The sequence below is a fragment of the Desmodus rotundus genome, chromosome 3 (genome assembly GCF_022682495.2).
Source record: "Desmodus rotundus isolate HL8 chromosome 3, HLdesRot8A.1, whole genome shotgun sequence".
Taxonomy (NCBI): Eukaryota; Metazoa; Chordata; class Mammalia; order Chiroptera; family Phyllostomidae; genus Desmodus; species Desmodus rotundus.
Window position 1 is genome coordinate 30593723 of NC_071389.1, and position 16157 is coordinate 30609879.

Genomic DNA, 16157 nt, shown 5'->3' on the forward strand with positions numbered 1-16157 from the left:
ACTTCCGGCCATATCGCCGGATATCCGCTAAGTGACCCTTACAAGTCCTTCTTGATTTTGAAGTGGAAAAGGTGCCGATTTTCCTGCTGGTATTGGGTCTGGAAACGTAGCGGGACATGGGGCTGGAGGATGAGCGAAAGATGCTGACCGGGTCCGGAGATCCCAAGGAGGTAAGACAAGGCGATCGATTCGACCCTCTGTCAAGGGTCTGGACCTAGCCCCCAAAACACGCCCGGAGCCCCTTTGGCCCTGCTTCGCCCGCCCTAGAGTTTGCTGGGTCGGGAGAGCTGCTTCCCTTGACCCTTCTCCAGAACTCGTCGAGTGACCTTGGGCAAGTAGATGACTAGTCTTTGGGTCTCGACCTCCCCATTCTATGACTATGGTGAAGGTTTAACGAGAGCGGAAACTATGTGTTGACGGCTTTTGTAAAAATAGTACCTGTATTTTTAGTCAGTCATGTGTCCCTGATTTGACAGATTTGGGGAGCAAGCGACCAACCCTAACCCTGGCCTCAGCTCAGGTCAGGAATCCCTGCCACATCTGTGCAGGTCCCGGAGATCTGGCCTTACACTAGTTTCTGTGAAAAAGTTTTTTTTTTTTTTTTTTTTTCCTTTGTGGGGGCTTGGGGGCGGTATCTTTGGGGACAGTATAGGAATGTGCAGTATAATTCTGTGATGAAAGAGAGCTCTTTCCTAGAATAAAAATGCCGATGTAATAATTATTGACTGCTTCCTATTTCAAGTGTTAATTTATATGTGCTAATTCGTTTAAGCCACACAATAGTCCTCTGGAGTATTAGGCACTATTATTGCCATTTTACAGACGAGGAAACAAGTGTAGAGAGGTTAAATATCTTCTCTAAGGACACACAGCTACTAAACCATGGAGCCAGGAACTGACCCAAGCAGCGTGGCTCCAGAGCTAAGACTCGGCCATAATGCCATACAGGTTTACGGAAGCCAGCTAACTTTTGTTTCCAGTCACATTTCCTATATATTCTCTGTCACTTCGGGGCAGCTGTTTTGCACTTACGGGTTCAGGATAGTTGGAAACTAGTTTATCCCGTAGTTTTTCCTAGTATTATTTTCAGAAAGAGGACCAGGAAGACATGGAGCCAGCCTTAGGATGTGCAGGGAGTATGCCAGAATCTTCAGTAGGGCTCACCCCAGCAGTAGATGAGAAAAAGAAAGTAAATAAGTGGTCAATTTTAAGATTAAGAAAACAGAGCTCTTTTTATGAAGAACCCATACTTCTTGGAGATTAAATCTTTTTATTTAGTGTGACATTGGCTTTCTTATTGACTGGAAATTTGACTTTAAGTAGTCCATATTCAGGATTGTATTTGGATTTGATTTTCCAAAACAAGCCATGATACTTTTGATGCAAACTCATCAGGGACACAAAACGATTACTGTAGTAGTATTGCTAATAGGGAAATGCTATAAAGGTCTTGCTCCTAGGATGACTAATTTCTGATTTCTAACCCAGGCAGAATGTGATTTGGGTTTTTTTTACAACTTTTTTAGTATGATATGTATTTTTTTTAAGAGCACGGTTAAGAAGCTTTATTTAATGAAAAACTAGAACTTTACATCCTAAATAACACCTTTATGTTTAGAAGAGACCTTTGCCAATTGTAGGAATAAATAGCCTGGGTTACAGCTGAACATGCCCTCCCCTCCCCAGCTTTTGTGGGCTTTAGTCTCTTCCCTGAAGGGCATGGTAGAGAATGAGCCAGATTGTGTTGGAATTTTGAAATCATAGAGGGATTGCTGAGCTAGTTCTTTTATTTCCCTCTATACCTTTTCTTTCCCTTCTTCCCAATGTGGACACGTGCATGACAAGTTGAAATCCTGATCAGATAGACTCTGCTACGCCCCAGATTTAGGCCTATGCTGATGTTCCCACAGAAAATATTTTTTTACACTGCTCCCCTTGGAAGAAAGGAAACTAAGTTTGAGATTCTGCACCAGAATCAGAAATAAATGGAAAGGGCCTGGTGTTTCCAAGCTTGTGAATGTAAATGCCTTATATTGATAGTCCACTTAGAGTCCTAGGAGTTTCACAAGCCAAAGAGTACTGGCTGTAACCATCTTTAGTTGGACTCTGGTTAAAGAAGAGATTAGGTTGACCTTTTTCATATTCCCAATTCAAGTTAAGAATCTAGAAAAAAATGTTAGTTTTCCTCCTAACTTGGTTTATGATATAAGGACTAAATTTAGCTATTTCTGGTTATAATGGGACCCACCAGACTTTAGAAAAAAATACTTTTTAAAGTTATGTAGTTTCTATATGAAGTTCTGGCAGCTTGAATCGATACTAGAAAAAGTCTAATTAGTGTTATCTCTCAACTGGGAGCCTCTCAGGGCTGTTGTAATTAATCAAATCATTATAGATATGAGTGTGCTTTATAAACTTTATAGTATTGTGCATGCTTTATGTTTTGCTAATGAAAGTGAGATAGTACGTCCTTGTTGAAATGAACCAGGATTTGTTTTAACCAGGTATGGTAAGGCCACATAGAGAAGTGCCTGGACCAGCCAGGAGCAGAAGGAACAAGGGAAACCAGACCTTTGGTTTCTGAGGGAAGGAGTGGGTGGTGCAGGATAGGCAAGCTTTAGCAAGTTTAGGATTGGATGGTTTGAATCATTTCAGTGGGCTGTGGGCTACAGGGGTAGTCCCTCTGTTGTTTGGCACGTGGCCCTAGGGTGATTGGGGCGGGTGCAGTAATTGGTTTAGTGTAGGAGAGCTAGCTAAGGGAAGTGGTTAGTGGTAAGGGTTTTGGATTGGTTGTTTTGCTTATGGGAGGTGTGCCTCCTAGATGAGTTGTTTACATCTCTAAAGTTAGCCAGCCCTGAGAGGGGCAGTCTCTGCAGGATTGGCAAGCCCCCCAAAATGTCAAAGCATCATAAAATACAGAAATTTTGTTTTTTTATTTTCTTTTTTTTTACCTTGTTTGAAACCAGCCCACATGCTGCAGAGCTGTGAGGCCAGCTTCAGTGTTACTTTCCCTCCTTTTACGACCCCCAAGACCGGTGTTCAGATCCGATGGGAAAGGGACTGGGAGGGGAAATACAGAAATTTTAAAACATGATTAATATAACGTCTATCCTTAGTAATTACAAGATCAATATGATTGGGAATATGTGTCATAAGATTGCTGCTGACATTAATTTTGTTTTCTTTTTGTAGGAGGAAGCGGAGGAGGAGGAATTAGTGGTAAGAGCTGTCTCAGGTTTGGAACCATCCCAGTAAAAGGAAGTTTGAGCTTTATGAAACTCTTAATCTATTTTAAGGAGTCCTTATGTTAGACACCTTGGAGAGAATGGGAGTGGGAAAAGCCTTTAACAGTTCCTTCATGTGGAGTGGAGTACTTGGGCGGTGGGCCTGGGAAGCGGAGTCTTTTCTGGGTTTTGGGCTTCTTTGGTTGTGTCAGGGAGCAGAGCAGCATCTTGAGGACCTGGCACTTAGTCATCTGCTATTGGTGATTTAATAAGTAATTCTGGAAGGAACTCTTCCTGGATGGTTCTTCTCTGTGTTAACATTGCCTTTCTAGTTGGGCAGCTGAGGTGTATAGGCCTTGCTATCAGATGAAGGGAATTGAAATTCATAGATATTACATATCCCAAAATGCTCTGTTAGCAAGTAAGGCCTCCTATAGACCTACTTCAAGTTTGGCCAGGTTTCCTTTACCACCTTGTTTTTCAGATAGGACTGAGGCTTTCAGTGCATACTGGCAGCCTTGGAAGGCAGGATTATGAAACTTGTCCCTACTACTTAGCATCAGAATTGAATGGGAGACCCCATTCTGCCATTTCTGGTAGCAGTGTGGCTCTGCCAGCTGGCCTTCTGCACTGTAATTCAGAGGCAGCATCTTGGTTTGGTGGTTGTATTAATCAGAGCATATGGTTTGGGGATTGCCTCCCCTAAAACCCCCATTTTGGTTGGTTGGTTGTTTGTTTCTCCATCAGGATCCCCTAACAACTGTGAGAGAGCAGTGCGAGCAGTTGGAGAAATGTATAAAGGCTCGGGAGCGGCTAGAGCTCTGTGATGAGCGTGTGTCCTCCAGGTCACGCACAGAGGAGGATTGCACGGAGGAGCTCTTTGACTTCTTGCATGCAAGGGACCACTGTGTAAGTCAGCCTAAAGTCAGGAAGGGGGAAAGCTTACAGTGGCCTGGGATGGCTTGGTTCTGACAGTCTTCCCATCCTAGTGTTTACTGTGGCCCAATATATGTCAGTAGTAGTGCTGAGCACTTTACATAAGTAATCTTACCTGATCCTACCACTTTCACTGGAGGCAGGTATCATTATCCCTCCCCTGAGCCTTGGAGAAGAGACATGATATTTCAACTTGTGCTGCTAAACAGTGGGGAAGCTGGATTTTGTACTTTTAAGTAACAAGCTATTCTCTGAAATAATTTATATCCTCCAATGTGTCTTTTACATAGAAGTTGGTCTAAAAAGTTTTTGTTTTTTTTTTAAGTAAACTTGTGTTTGACTCCCTTATGTGTAATACTAAGGTATTTTAAATTATAGGGAAGGCAAAGTTTGATGTGGTTGCTTATCTTAAAACTGATTGTGTGGCTAATAAGCATATGAAAAGATGTTCATAACATCTTTTGATAGCTAACACCATTAGCTATCAAAGAAATGCAGATCAAAACCACAATGAGATACCACTTCATATCCACTAAATTGGCTGCAATCAAAAAGATAGGTAACAAGTGTTGGCCTATGTGGAGAAATTGGAAACCTCATACGTTGCCGATGATGAGAATGTAAATTGGTACAGCCTGTGCAAGGCAGTCTGGTGGTTCTTCAAAAGGTTAAACATAGTATTACTATATGACCCAGCAGTTCTACTCCTAGGTATATATATACCTAAGAGAAATGAAAACATGCCTACATAAAAGCCTGTACTCAAATATTCATAGAAGCATTATAATAGCTAAAAAGTAGGAACAACATAAATGTCTATGAACCAATACATGTATATAATGAAATATTATTTGGCAATAAAAAGAAATCAAGCCCTTTACCCAAAACTCTAAACACAGATAACCATATTGAGCCAGCAATTCCACTTCTGGTTATATACCCAAAAGAATTGAGACTATTGAAGGATTTGAAGAAGATACCTGTGCGTGCATGTCTGCAGCTACATTCACAAAAACCCGAGTGTCCATTAATAGATGGATGGATAAACAAAATGTGATATGTACATGAAATCAGATATTACTTGGCCTTAAAAAGGAAGGAAACTGACACATGCTACAATGTGAATGAAACTTGAAGACATACTAAGTGAAATAAACCAATCAAAAGGACAAATACCATTCCAATTATATGAGATACCTTAAGTAGTCAAATTCATGGAGACAGACAGAATGGTGGTTGCCAAGGGCCGAGGGGAATTACTATTTAATGGGCACAGAGTTTCAGTTTAGGAATGTGGGAAAATTCTGGAGATTAATGAATTCAGGGCAGTATGAATGTGCTTATTGCCACAACAACGTATTGTTAAAAATAGTTAAAATGCTAAGTTTTATGTTATTTAAATATTTTTCTGAGCAAATCACTAGATTAAGATCTGAGAGTGAGTTAGGCATGGTCCCTTCTTTCACTGAGTTATGAGTATATAACCATTCTCCACAGAGAATAGTTAGTGAACTGGTAAGTCTCTTGGGTCTAACTGTCTTAGGATAGCCTTCATTGACCCCCATATTTATTTATAGATATTATGTATATATTTTTAGAGAGAGGGAAAGGGAGGGAGAGAAACATCAATGCGAGAAACATTCATTGGTTGCCTCTTATACTCTGACTGGGGACCAAGCCGACAACCCAGGCAGGTGCCCTGACTGGGAATTGAACTGGCGACCTTTTACTTTGCAGGAAGATCCCCAACCAACTGAGCCACACAGGTCAGGGCTGACCGCCGTATTTAGAGATGCTATGCTCCCCCCGCCCCATTTTATTTTCCTCGGTATTTGTCACTATCAGAGATAACCTTATATGCCCTGACTGGTATGGCTCAGTGGGTTGGGCATTGTCCCACAAACCAAAAGGTTGCCAGTTCAATGCCCGGCCTGGGCATATACCTGGGTTGCAGGCATGTGGATTGGGGTGTGCAAGATGCAACTGATTGGTGTTTTTCTCCCTCTTTTTCTCCTTCCATTCCTCTCTCTAAAAATAAATAAAATCTTTTTTTAAAAAAAGCCTCTCATGTATATTTCTGTTATTCTCTAAGTTCCATAAGAGAGAAGTATTGTTGTGTTTACTGTTGTAATTCAGCACCTAGAATAGTCCCTGGCATATAGATGTTGTAGAAATATTTGTAGAATAAGCACTGTGATATGGGAGGTATACGTTTCTGTGGGGGAAACAGAGGAGGGACAGATTTGTGTGGGGATAGGGCTTGTTTAGAGAAGGCTTTCATTTAAAATTCTAAAGGAAAAGATGAAAAAACTGGAAAAGAGAATTCCAGGTAGGGTGGAGAGTCAGGTAACTGTGGGGAGCTCACTACGGCCCAGAAGGGGTGTGAGTGTGTAGGAAGGAGTGGTGAGTGGGGGGGAGTACCATTTCAGGTCATGAAGAACCTTGTAAGCCTTGGCATTAAAGCTGGCAATTAATGACTTTTTTTCTTTCCTCCATAGGTGGCCCACAAACTCTTTAACAGCTTGAAATAAATGTGCAGACTCATTCACCCGTGGGCACCACAGGGGCATCAGGACATGTCCTCTTGGTTTTGAACATGCCATTTGTTTCTTATTTGTGTAACTGTAAGTTCATGCGAACCTCATGGATTTGCTTAGGCAATAGCTCCTATGTAATGATCAGTGATTCCATCTTCAATAAAATCCAATAGTCTACAGACCTTTCTTTTATTTAGAATGCTTTTTAATTTGAAAATTTCAAACATAGGGATAGAATAATAAACACCACCTCTGTACCCATCAACTAACATGTATCTCTTTAATGATAAAGACCTTTTTTTTTGTTTACTTTGATGCTTTTATCACATTTAAAATGAACAATAGCCCTGATTGTGTGGCTCAGTTGGTTGGGTGTCGCACTGCAGAGCGAAGTGTTGCTGGTTGGATTCCTGGCTGGGGCACGTGCCTGGGTTGCTGCCCCAGTCCCCAGTTGGGGTGCATGCAGGAGGTGGCCAGTCGATACTTCTTCTTTCTCCCTCCCTTCCCCTCTCTCTAAAAAAATAAATAAATTCTTTAAAAAAATAATAAAATGAACATTAATTGCTTAATATCAAATACCCAGTTCATACTAATATCTCTAAGGTGTCTTGACAGTTTTTGATTTCCGTGTCCAACAGGTTGCTTTTCTAAAAAAATACATATTTTTTGATGTCCTGGCTGGTGTTGCTGAGTGAATTGAGCATGGGCCTGCAAACTGAAAAGTAGCGGGTTCAATTCCCAGTCAGGGCACATGCCCGGGTTGAGGGCCAGGCCCCAGTTGGGGGGGTGTGAGAGGCAACTGAATGTTTCTCTCCCTCTCTCCTTCTCCCTCTCTAAAAAATAAAAATCTTTAAAAAGTAATTTAAAAAGGGGGGGGAGTGAGAAGGGTGTAGGTTTGTGGAGGGAGGGGTACTGGAGTCTAAGGTGAGAAAAGATCACCTGGGTAGACAGTGCTGGCAGTTAGAGATTGGTTACATACATACAGGTGGGATCGATCCAATAAATAAATATATTGAAGATAATGGAAGCTAGCAGAGAGTGAAGCTACAAATATGGAAAAGGAAAAAAACCAGAATGAATTCTGTAGTGTTACAATATTGGTATAAACTAAATAAATATAGATTTCAATGTAAGTAAATATAGATGCCAATATGTGTATGTGTAGGGAATACATATATTCCCTAGCTCAGCCCACAAGGAGTGATGGCTTCCTTCAATAAAAGGAACAGGGCCCCTGGGAGATATGGGTGATTCCAGAGCTAGGCATGGAAAATACAAGGTAAGCTTGGAACATTTTGTTCTAGAAAAGAAGTGCTCAAAGAACGATAGGAACATGTCCAAAGTATACAAACCACTAGTCAAATTTGGGACAATTTGAGCATCAAAATATATGATGACAGTATAGATTATAGCCCACTGAATAAAATAGGAATCCGTGAATCCATACAAATATAAAAAAGTGAGTCAACTGAAAGTTTGATGAAGAAAGGAATACAAATTAATTACAAAAGGAAAAAGTACACTGGAGAAGCTTGGCAGGCAGTAACTTGGATTAAAGCTGACATAACCAGTAATGGGACAAATAACTACCACCGACAGCAATGAGGAAAAAATACACCACTGTAATTCCTGCAGAAAAAAAAAAAAAAAAGAATCTAACCAGATTAATACTACATCAGGATGTAAAAGTCAAGGAAAAACTGAATATTCTAGATAGGAGACTAAATAATTGAGACAGCCCTGGCTGGTGTGGCCCAGTGGTTGGAACCTCATCCTGTAACCAAAGGGGTCACCAGTTCAATTACTGGTCGGGGTACATACTGGGGCTGCAGGTTCTTTTCCAGTCTGGGAGTGTATGCAAAGCAACCAATCAACCAATTGATGCTTCTCTCTCACATGATGGTTCTCTTTCTAAAAGCAGTGAAAAAAATGTCCTCTGGTGAGGGAAAAAAAGGGGAAAAAAGAAAACCAAGACAACCGAATGCAACATGTGATACTAAACTGGATCCTTTTGTTTTTAAGGGCACTATTGGGATAATTGGTAAACTTAAATAGAATCTAAATATTCGATGGCAGTGATATATCAGTGTTCAAGTTTGGAATTATTAAAAACCAAAACCCCTAGTAAATCTGAAATGTGTAGAACAGAGGATGACTTTAGTCTTTTAACAGCACAAGCTGTGAGCCATCACAATCCCAAATACGTCTAGTGTTAGAACTTGACATATTTTCCCACGTAACAGTAAATAGTGACGAGGCTCTGCAGTACTGCTAGTAATTTTTTTTAACTGACATCTGTTGGCTGCTTTATTTTTCACTTTAAAGACAAGACTAAAATCAAAACCACTGAATTTACACTTTGTAATCTGAAAGAATCAAAAATAGCTATAATCCTAAAGTAGCTTCAAAGTGTTACCACTGAAATCAATTGCAGATGTTTACTATGAAGACTGCAAACTCAAATACGGATAGTAGTTATTCAAAATTCAATTTATGAAATACCTACATTATAAATTGAACTGGAACCTATTGTCAGTATAATATTCATTAGCAACAATTTTTTTTAAAGACAAAATGCTATTGTTTTAATATAAATCAGGAGTTTTAAAATCATCTCTAGTGCTTTCAATTGTCACATGGCCATGAAACAAAGACCCAAATAATTTCAAATGATCAGATGAACTGTTCAAATGAACTGTTCAGGCAACAATTCTCGTGTCAATACTTTTAATACTGTACACATACAATTATAGTAAAAAGATGACTATAAACAAGATGTAGCCTCTCCATTTCCATGATCAGCACACTGCATTACAGTCAAACAAGTTTATATTCCACCATCAGGTGTGGTTCTCCCATTAGTTCACTTTGTGATGGGTCATTAAGAATATCTTCAAACCCAATAGTCTTATCATTACCCCTCAAAATACCCAGTGAAAGGTTTGAGCTTGGAAGGAATGGAAGACGCTGAATTTGTTGTGCTGCCTTGAATTCCATTTGCAGTTTTAATGGAGCAAACAGATGTTTCTCAGTGTGGAAAAATTCATTTTATCTTGGTTGAGCTGAAAATTTTTTTCTGATAATCCAAGAGGATGACTGGGCAAAAGTTCATTTTTCACACAAGTAAAACCTGTTCAAAGAAGATCATGACTTTCAAAAGGTCCACTTGCTGAAAGTTCAGTAACTGTAATACTGTCCTTTAGCTGAGATCCAAGTCCTCTGGTATTCATCTTCAGCTTGCTCTATGAACAGCCTCTCAGCATCCTTACCGTCCACAGTACTGCTAGTGTTATATGTTGCTCAAGGGATAGGCTCGTCAGTACTGTCCAACAGAATATTTTGCAATATGTCCTGGCTGGTGTGGCGCAGGTGGTTGGAGCATCATCCCATAAACAGAAAGGTCACAGGTTTGATTCCCAGTCAGGGCACATGCCTAGGTTATGAGTTCTCAGTTGGGGCATGCACGAGAGGCAACCGATCAATGTTTCTGTCTCACACTGATGTTTCTCACCCTCTCTCCCTCCCTTTCTCTCTCTCTTAAAAAAAAAGAAAAAAGGATCAAATGGAATTTCTGAAGCTTAAAAATATAGTATCTGAAATAAATTCATTGGATAAGATTAACAAAGGATTAGATACTGAAGAAAAAAATCAGAACATGTACTGAAATGTTCTTGAAGACAGCAACAGAAACTATGAAAACTGAAGCGCATACACACACACACACACACAAAACCCTGAAGCACAAGAGGAAAAAACCAGTAAAAATAAATGAACAAGGAAAATGCTGTGGGATGATATCAAATGGTCCAGAAGAGAAAGAAAATGTGGAAGTGGAAGGGGGAGAAAAAATACTTGAAGCAGTAATGGTTGAAATTTTCCAAATTTGATGAAAAGTATAAACTCACAGTTAGCTCAACAAACCCCAGATACAGTAAACACAAAGGAAATCACAACTCACTTATCCTCAAACTGTTTAAAACTAGTGATAAAAAAATCTTAGAGAAAATATGCATTACATACAGAGGCACAAGGAATTACTATGCAATTCATAAGAAACGACTCATCTTTAGAGAGTTGAAATGAAAATTTTGACTCAAGAATTCTGTATCTTCCCTGACCAGTGTGACTCAGTCAGTTGAGCGTCATCCCACAAAAGAAAAGGGTTGCTGGTTTGATTCCTGGTCAGGGCCATTGCCTGGGTTGTGGGCCTGGTCCCCAATTGGGGTGCATGCAGGAGGCAACCGATCAATGTTTCTCTCACACATCGATGTTCCTCTCTTTCTCCCTCCCTTCCCCTTTCTCTAAAAATACATAAAATCTTAAATTAAAAAAAAAAAAGGAATTCTGTATCCAGTAAGAATTACCTTAAAGCAAAATAAAAATGCTTAGACCTGGCCAGGCAGCTCAGTTGGTTACAGCACTGTCCTGATATGCCAAGGCTGCAGCTTTGATCCTGCAGGAATGGGTGGAACAACAAATGAGTGTTTCTCTCCCTTTTCCTTTCTCTCTCTAAAATCAATTAAAAATTAAAATAAAAATAAAGATGCTTAAACAAATGAAAGGTGAGAGAATTCATTGTCAGCAGACCTGGATTACAAGAAATAGTAAAAAAAGTTCTGCCCTGACAGGTGTGGCTCAGTGGGTTGGGCATTGTCCTGCAGACCTAAAGGTGGCCAGTTCAATTCCTGGTCAAGGCATATGCCTAGGTTATGGCAAGGTCCCCAGTTGAGGGTGTATGAGAGGCAAAATCATGTCTGGTTGAAAATTAGAATATCGAGAAATTTAATTCATAATCAAAGAACCTTCCTTTCCTTCTCACCCTGCATTCCCAAGAAAAAATGAGAAACACCCAACTCTAGGTTCAGATCACTTCACTGCTGAATTCCTAATAATTTAAGGAAGAAATAATACCAATTGAATAAAGATTCTTTCAGAAAATAGAAGTGAAGGGAAACTCCCTAAACTAATTTTATGAGGCCAGCACTACCCTGATATTAGAATCAAAGATGTTACAGGAAGAGAAAATTTCAGGCCAATATCCCTCATGAACAAAGATGCAAGAATACAACAATGTATAAAAAGAATAATACATCATGAACTAGTGTTTGCTCTTTTTTACAGGAATGCAAAGTCAGTAGAATTCATTATATTAACAGAATAAAGAAAAATCATATGATCTCAATAGATGCAGGAAAAGCATTTGAAGGAAATCAGCAATTCATGATTTTTTAAAAAAAAATCTCAGCAAACTAGAAATAGGATGGAACTTTTTTTAAAAAAAGATTTTATTTATTTATTTTAGAGGGGAAGGGAGGGAGAGAGGGAGAGAAACATCAATGTGTGGTTACCTCTGGCGCACCCTCTACTGGAGACCTGACTTGGCCCTCAACTCAGGCATTTGCCCTGACTGGGAATTGAACTGGTGACCCTCTGGTTCACAGGCTGGCACTCAATCCACTGAGCCACACCTACCAGGGTGGAACTTCTTTTTAAAAAAAATTTTTATTGATTGATTTTAGAGAGATGAAGGGAGAGAAAGGCAGAGAGAGAGAGAGAACATTGATTTGTTCCATTTATTTATGCACTCATTGGTTGACTCTTGTATGTGCCCTGACCAGGGATTGCACCTGCACCCGTGATAAATTAGGACGACGCTCTAACCAACGGGCCAGAAAGGAACTTCTTTAAAACAAAAACAAAACAGAAAAATTCTGCTCTGGCTGGTGTAGCTCAGTGGGTTGATGGGCAGCCTGTGAACCAAAAGGTCACTGGTTCGTTTCCCAGGTGGGACACATGCCTGGGTACGGGCCAGGGCCCCTGGGGGCGTGCAACAGGGAATGAAGCAATGCTTCTATTGTACATTGGTGTTTCTCTTCCTCTCTTTCTCCCTCCCTTCCCCTATCTCTAAAAAATAAGTAAAACCTTAAAAAAAAACTACAGCTAACATATGTAATAGCGAAAACTACAACTAACATACAATAGTGAAATACTGAATGCTTTCCCTCTGAGAATGGGAACTAGGCAAAGATGTCTACACTACCACTACTTGGATTCAACCATAAATCATAATCAGTAGGTTAAAGCAACAAAAGGAAAGGGGGTAAAAAAGGCATACAGTTAGGAAAATTTAATTATTTTTCATAAAGATATTTGTGTTAACGTGTAATGGGTTTATTACTATTAATAAAAAATTAAAGTTTTTGTTTCTTTTTAGTTTTTCTGGTTCCTTTTGCTCAACTTTGTTCTTTTTCTCTTTTTAAATTATTTTTCCATTGTTTTAAATTCTAATTAAACTTGGCTAATATTGATAGACAAACAAAAGCTCAATAATTCTCAATAATTTTTAAGACAGTAAAGGAGTCCTAAGACCAAAAAGTTTGAGAATCATGGATCCAGTCCAGCCTTGGCTCCAGCATTTTATAGATAGATGGGTAAGCTGAGGCTTGGAGTGTGAAGGGGCCCTTCACAAGGGGATTTTTGGCTGTGGTCCTGACATTCCATATTTGCTTTAAGCCTTTGAGAATTGGTGTGACTGAGATACCTCCTCTTCAGTGTATTCAATCACTTTTCATTGGATCCTTATCTGGATTTATTTATTTATATTTTAATATTTTATTGTTTATGTTATTACAGTTGTCCCAATTTTCCGCCTTTGCCCCTCTCCACTTCCCCACTTCCTACTTCCTCAGACAATCCCAACACCATTGTCCATGGGTTGTGCATATATGTTCTTTGGCTATTCCTTTTACCTTCTTTCAACCAGTCCCCCCCTGCTCCCTCCCCCTTTACAGCTGTCAGTCTGCTCCATGTTTCTATGCCTCTGATTCTATTTTGCTCATTAGTTTATTTTCTTCATTAGATTTCACATATAAATTAGATTATATGGTATTTGTCTTTCACTGATTGGCTTATTTTATTTAGCATAATAGTCTACAGGTCTATCCATGCTCCTTATCTGGATTTCAATGTCCCTAAGCTTTTTTTTAAAGGCCTTTCTCCATGCATACCTCCCTCCACCTTACAACTGCCAGGTCCTTGGAACAAACTTCTTGAAAAATTTGTTTATACTCACATTTCTACTTTATCATCTTTCACTGACTCATTCAAGTAATATTTATTCAGAGCCACCTATGTACCACATACAGTTCTAGGTGCTGATAATTCAACAATGAATTTAATAAATATTAAATATTCTTACTCTTATTTTATTATTATTTAATCCTTACACAAGGATATGTTTTTTAATTGATTTTTGAGGGGGAGGGAGGGAGAGTGGGAGAGAGAGAAAGAGAGAGAGACAGACAGACAGACATCGATGCGAGAAACATTGATCAGTTGCCTCTGCACACTCCTGGATGTGGGATTAAACCTGAAACCTAGGTAAATGCCCTGACCAGAAATTGAACCTGCAAATTTTTGGTGTATGGTACAATGCTCCAACCAACTTAGCCACCCAGCCAGATCAAATCCTTGCTCTTTTAAATATTACATTCTAGTGAGGGAATTCAGGTCCAGAAAAATAGTCTGGAATGTGTAAAGGGCAGAAGAGGGTTACTGGGAGCTCTTTCATTGTAGTGCTGGTGTGTGTATACCTTTGACTGACTTTATATTGACTTGGCTGTCTTACAACTTTGTAAGGGGTAGAGGTTAACTTGTAGAAAACCACTGACAATGTCAATAATTCTCTTCTGAGAGCAATGCAATGATTACTACACATAGTAATGATTTTTGACCAGGAGAGATGGAATTGATGTCCATCTGATAGAAGAGATAATTCTAAACATTAGTTTGTTCCTTAATAGGTTACTAATGATTTTGCAAATACTAGCATTCCTTTGGCTGATAATCTAAATCTCTGAACCTCAAATTCTCATTTGAACGAGTCCTACCAACTTACTGTTTGTTTCCCTCATTATTTAGGATAATAACGGATGAGTAGTTTAGTATGATGAAGAAAATCTTTGGCATGTGCTCATTTTATATTTGTATAAGAGTTATGTTTTTCACCTTTTTAAATTGAATTTTTGGGGGTGACATTGGTTAATAAAATTATATAGGTTTCAGGTGTATGGTTCTATAATACATCATTTATTGATTGGTGTATTCACCACCCCAAGTCAAGTCTCCTTCCATCATTATTTATTCACCCTATACCCTCTTTTACCTCCCCCACTTTCCCTCTGGTAATCAGTGTACCCTTTGTCTGTGTGATGTTTTTTTCCTTAATTCCTTCACATTTTTCACCCAGCTCCACAACTCCCCTTCCCTCTGTCAGCTGTCAGTTTGTTCTCCATCTGTGAGTCTGTTTCTATTTTGTTAACTTATTTTGTTAATTAGATTCTGTATATGAGTAAAGTCACATGTACTTATCTTTCTCTGACTGGCTTATTTCACTTAGCATAATGCTCTCCAGGTTCATCTACGCTGTCACAGAGGATAAGATTTCCTTATTTTTTTTTACTGCTGAATAATATTCCATTGTGGAAATGTACCACAGCTTTTTATCCACTCATCTAATGGGCACTTGGGCTGCTTCCAAATCTTGCCTATTATAAATAATGCTGCAATGAACATTGGGGTGCATGTTTCTTACCTATTGAAAATTATAACTTTGTAGGCTATAAGAAAGTAAATACATATAAGGTGTTAATAAGTTGTAAGAATAAAAGCAGAGTAAAAAGAACAGCTATTGACGGGTGGTGTACTATATACTATTTTATATAGGGCCAGTCAGTCAGTAAATCCTGTAATTTCTCTATTAATTATAAGTGGGATCTATCCTCTTCTCCCCGCTGCCACCACACTAATCCACATAATCTCTCTCATCTGACCTCCCCACCTACTCCCATAACCGGCTTTCAGATGATCACTTTTTTTTAAAAAGACTTTATAGACAGAGGGAAGGGAGGGAGAAAGCGAGGGAGTGAAATATCAATGTGTAGTTGCCTCCTATGCACCCCCCACTGGGGACCTGGCCTACATCCCAGGCATGTGCCCTGACTGGGAATCAAACCAGCAACCTTTTGGTTTGCGCAGGCCCGTGCTCAAAGCACTGAGCTACACCAGCCAGAGCCAGATAATCACTTTTTAAAACACTTATCATGTCCCTCCTCTCCACTGGCTCCTTTAAATGGTGGAGTCGGTTTCCCTATGGTGGATTCAAGTTTTGTGTAGCTCAGAGCTTACACAATTCGGGAGGTCCTCTTTAAGAAAAATAATACATTAGGTACTGGGCCTTGAAGGGGTCAGTGCAAATGACAGGTCTACAAACTTACGCTTTCATTAGCTTCACTATAAATCCATCTCTGTCTACACATCTCCTTGGCTCGTTTTTCTCTGCCTTAGGATCTTTCTCCGTGCAATTTCTTCTTCCTTCCTGGAGGCCTTTCCCGCCGCTATTTGCTGGCGGCTCCTCGGTCCCCGTGATTCCAACTGGGGGAGGAACCTTTACGGAGGCTTT

The 16157-nt window shown here is 39.6% G+C and overlaps 1 protein-coding gene, 1 non-coding gene and 1 pseudogene across 2 annotated transcripts; 1 reads left to right on the forward strand and 2 right to left on the reverse strand.

Moving 5' to 3' along the window:
• Positions 1-11: 11 nt before the first annotated feature.
• UQCRH (ubiquinol-cytochrome c reductase hinge protein) lies at positions 12-6876 on the forward strand. Its single transcript, XM_024571221.4, has 4 exons — positions 12-170; positions 3193-3219; positions 3972-4133; positions 6659-6876. The coding sequence occupies exons 1-4, from the start codon at positions 117-119 to the stop codon at positions 6689-6691; spliced, it is 276 nt and encodes a 91-aa protein (XP_024426989.1). The 5' UTR covers positions 12-116; the 3' UTR covers positions 6692-6876.
• On the reverse strand, positions 2951-3070 carry LOC112314687 (small nucleolar RNA SNORA61). The gene has a single exon (XR_002975822.1). It is a non-coding gene; the product is annotated as a small nucleolar RNA SNORA61 (small nucleolar RNA).
• A 13-nt stretch (positions 6877-6889) lies between the features above and the next one.
• Positions 6890-16149, reverse strand: LOC123480815 (proteasome maturation protein pseudogene; annotated as a pseudogene).
• Positions 16150-16157: the final 8 nt, after the last annotated feature.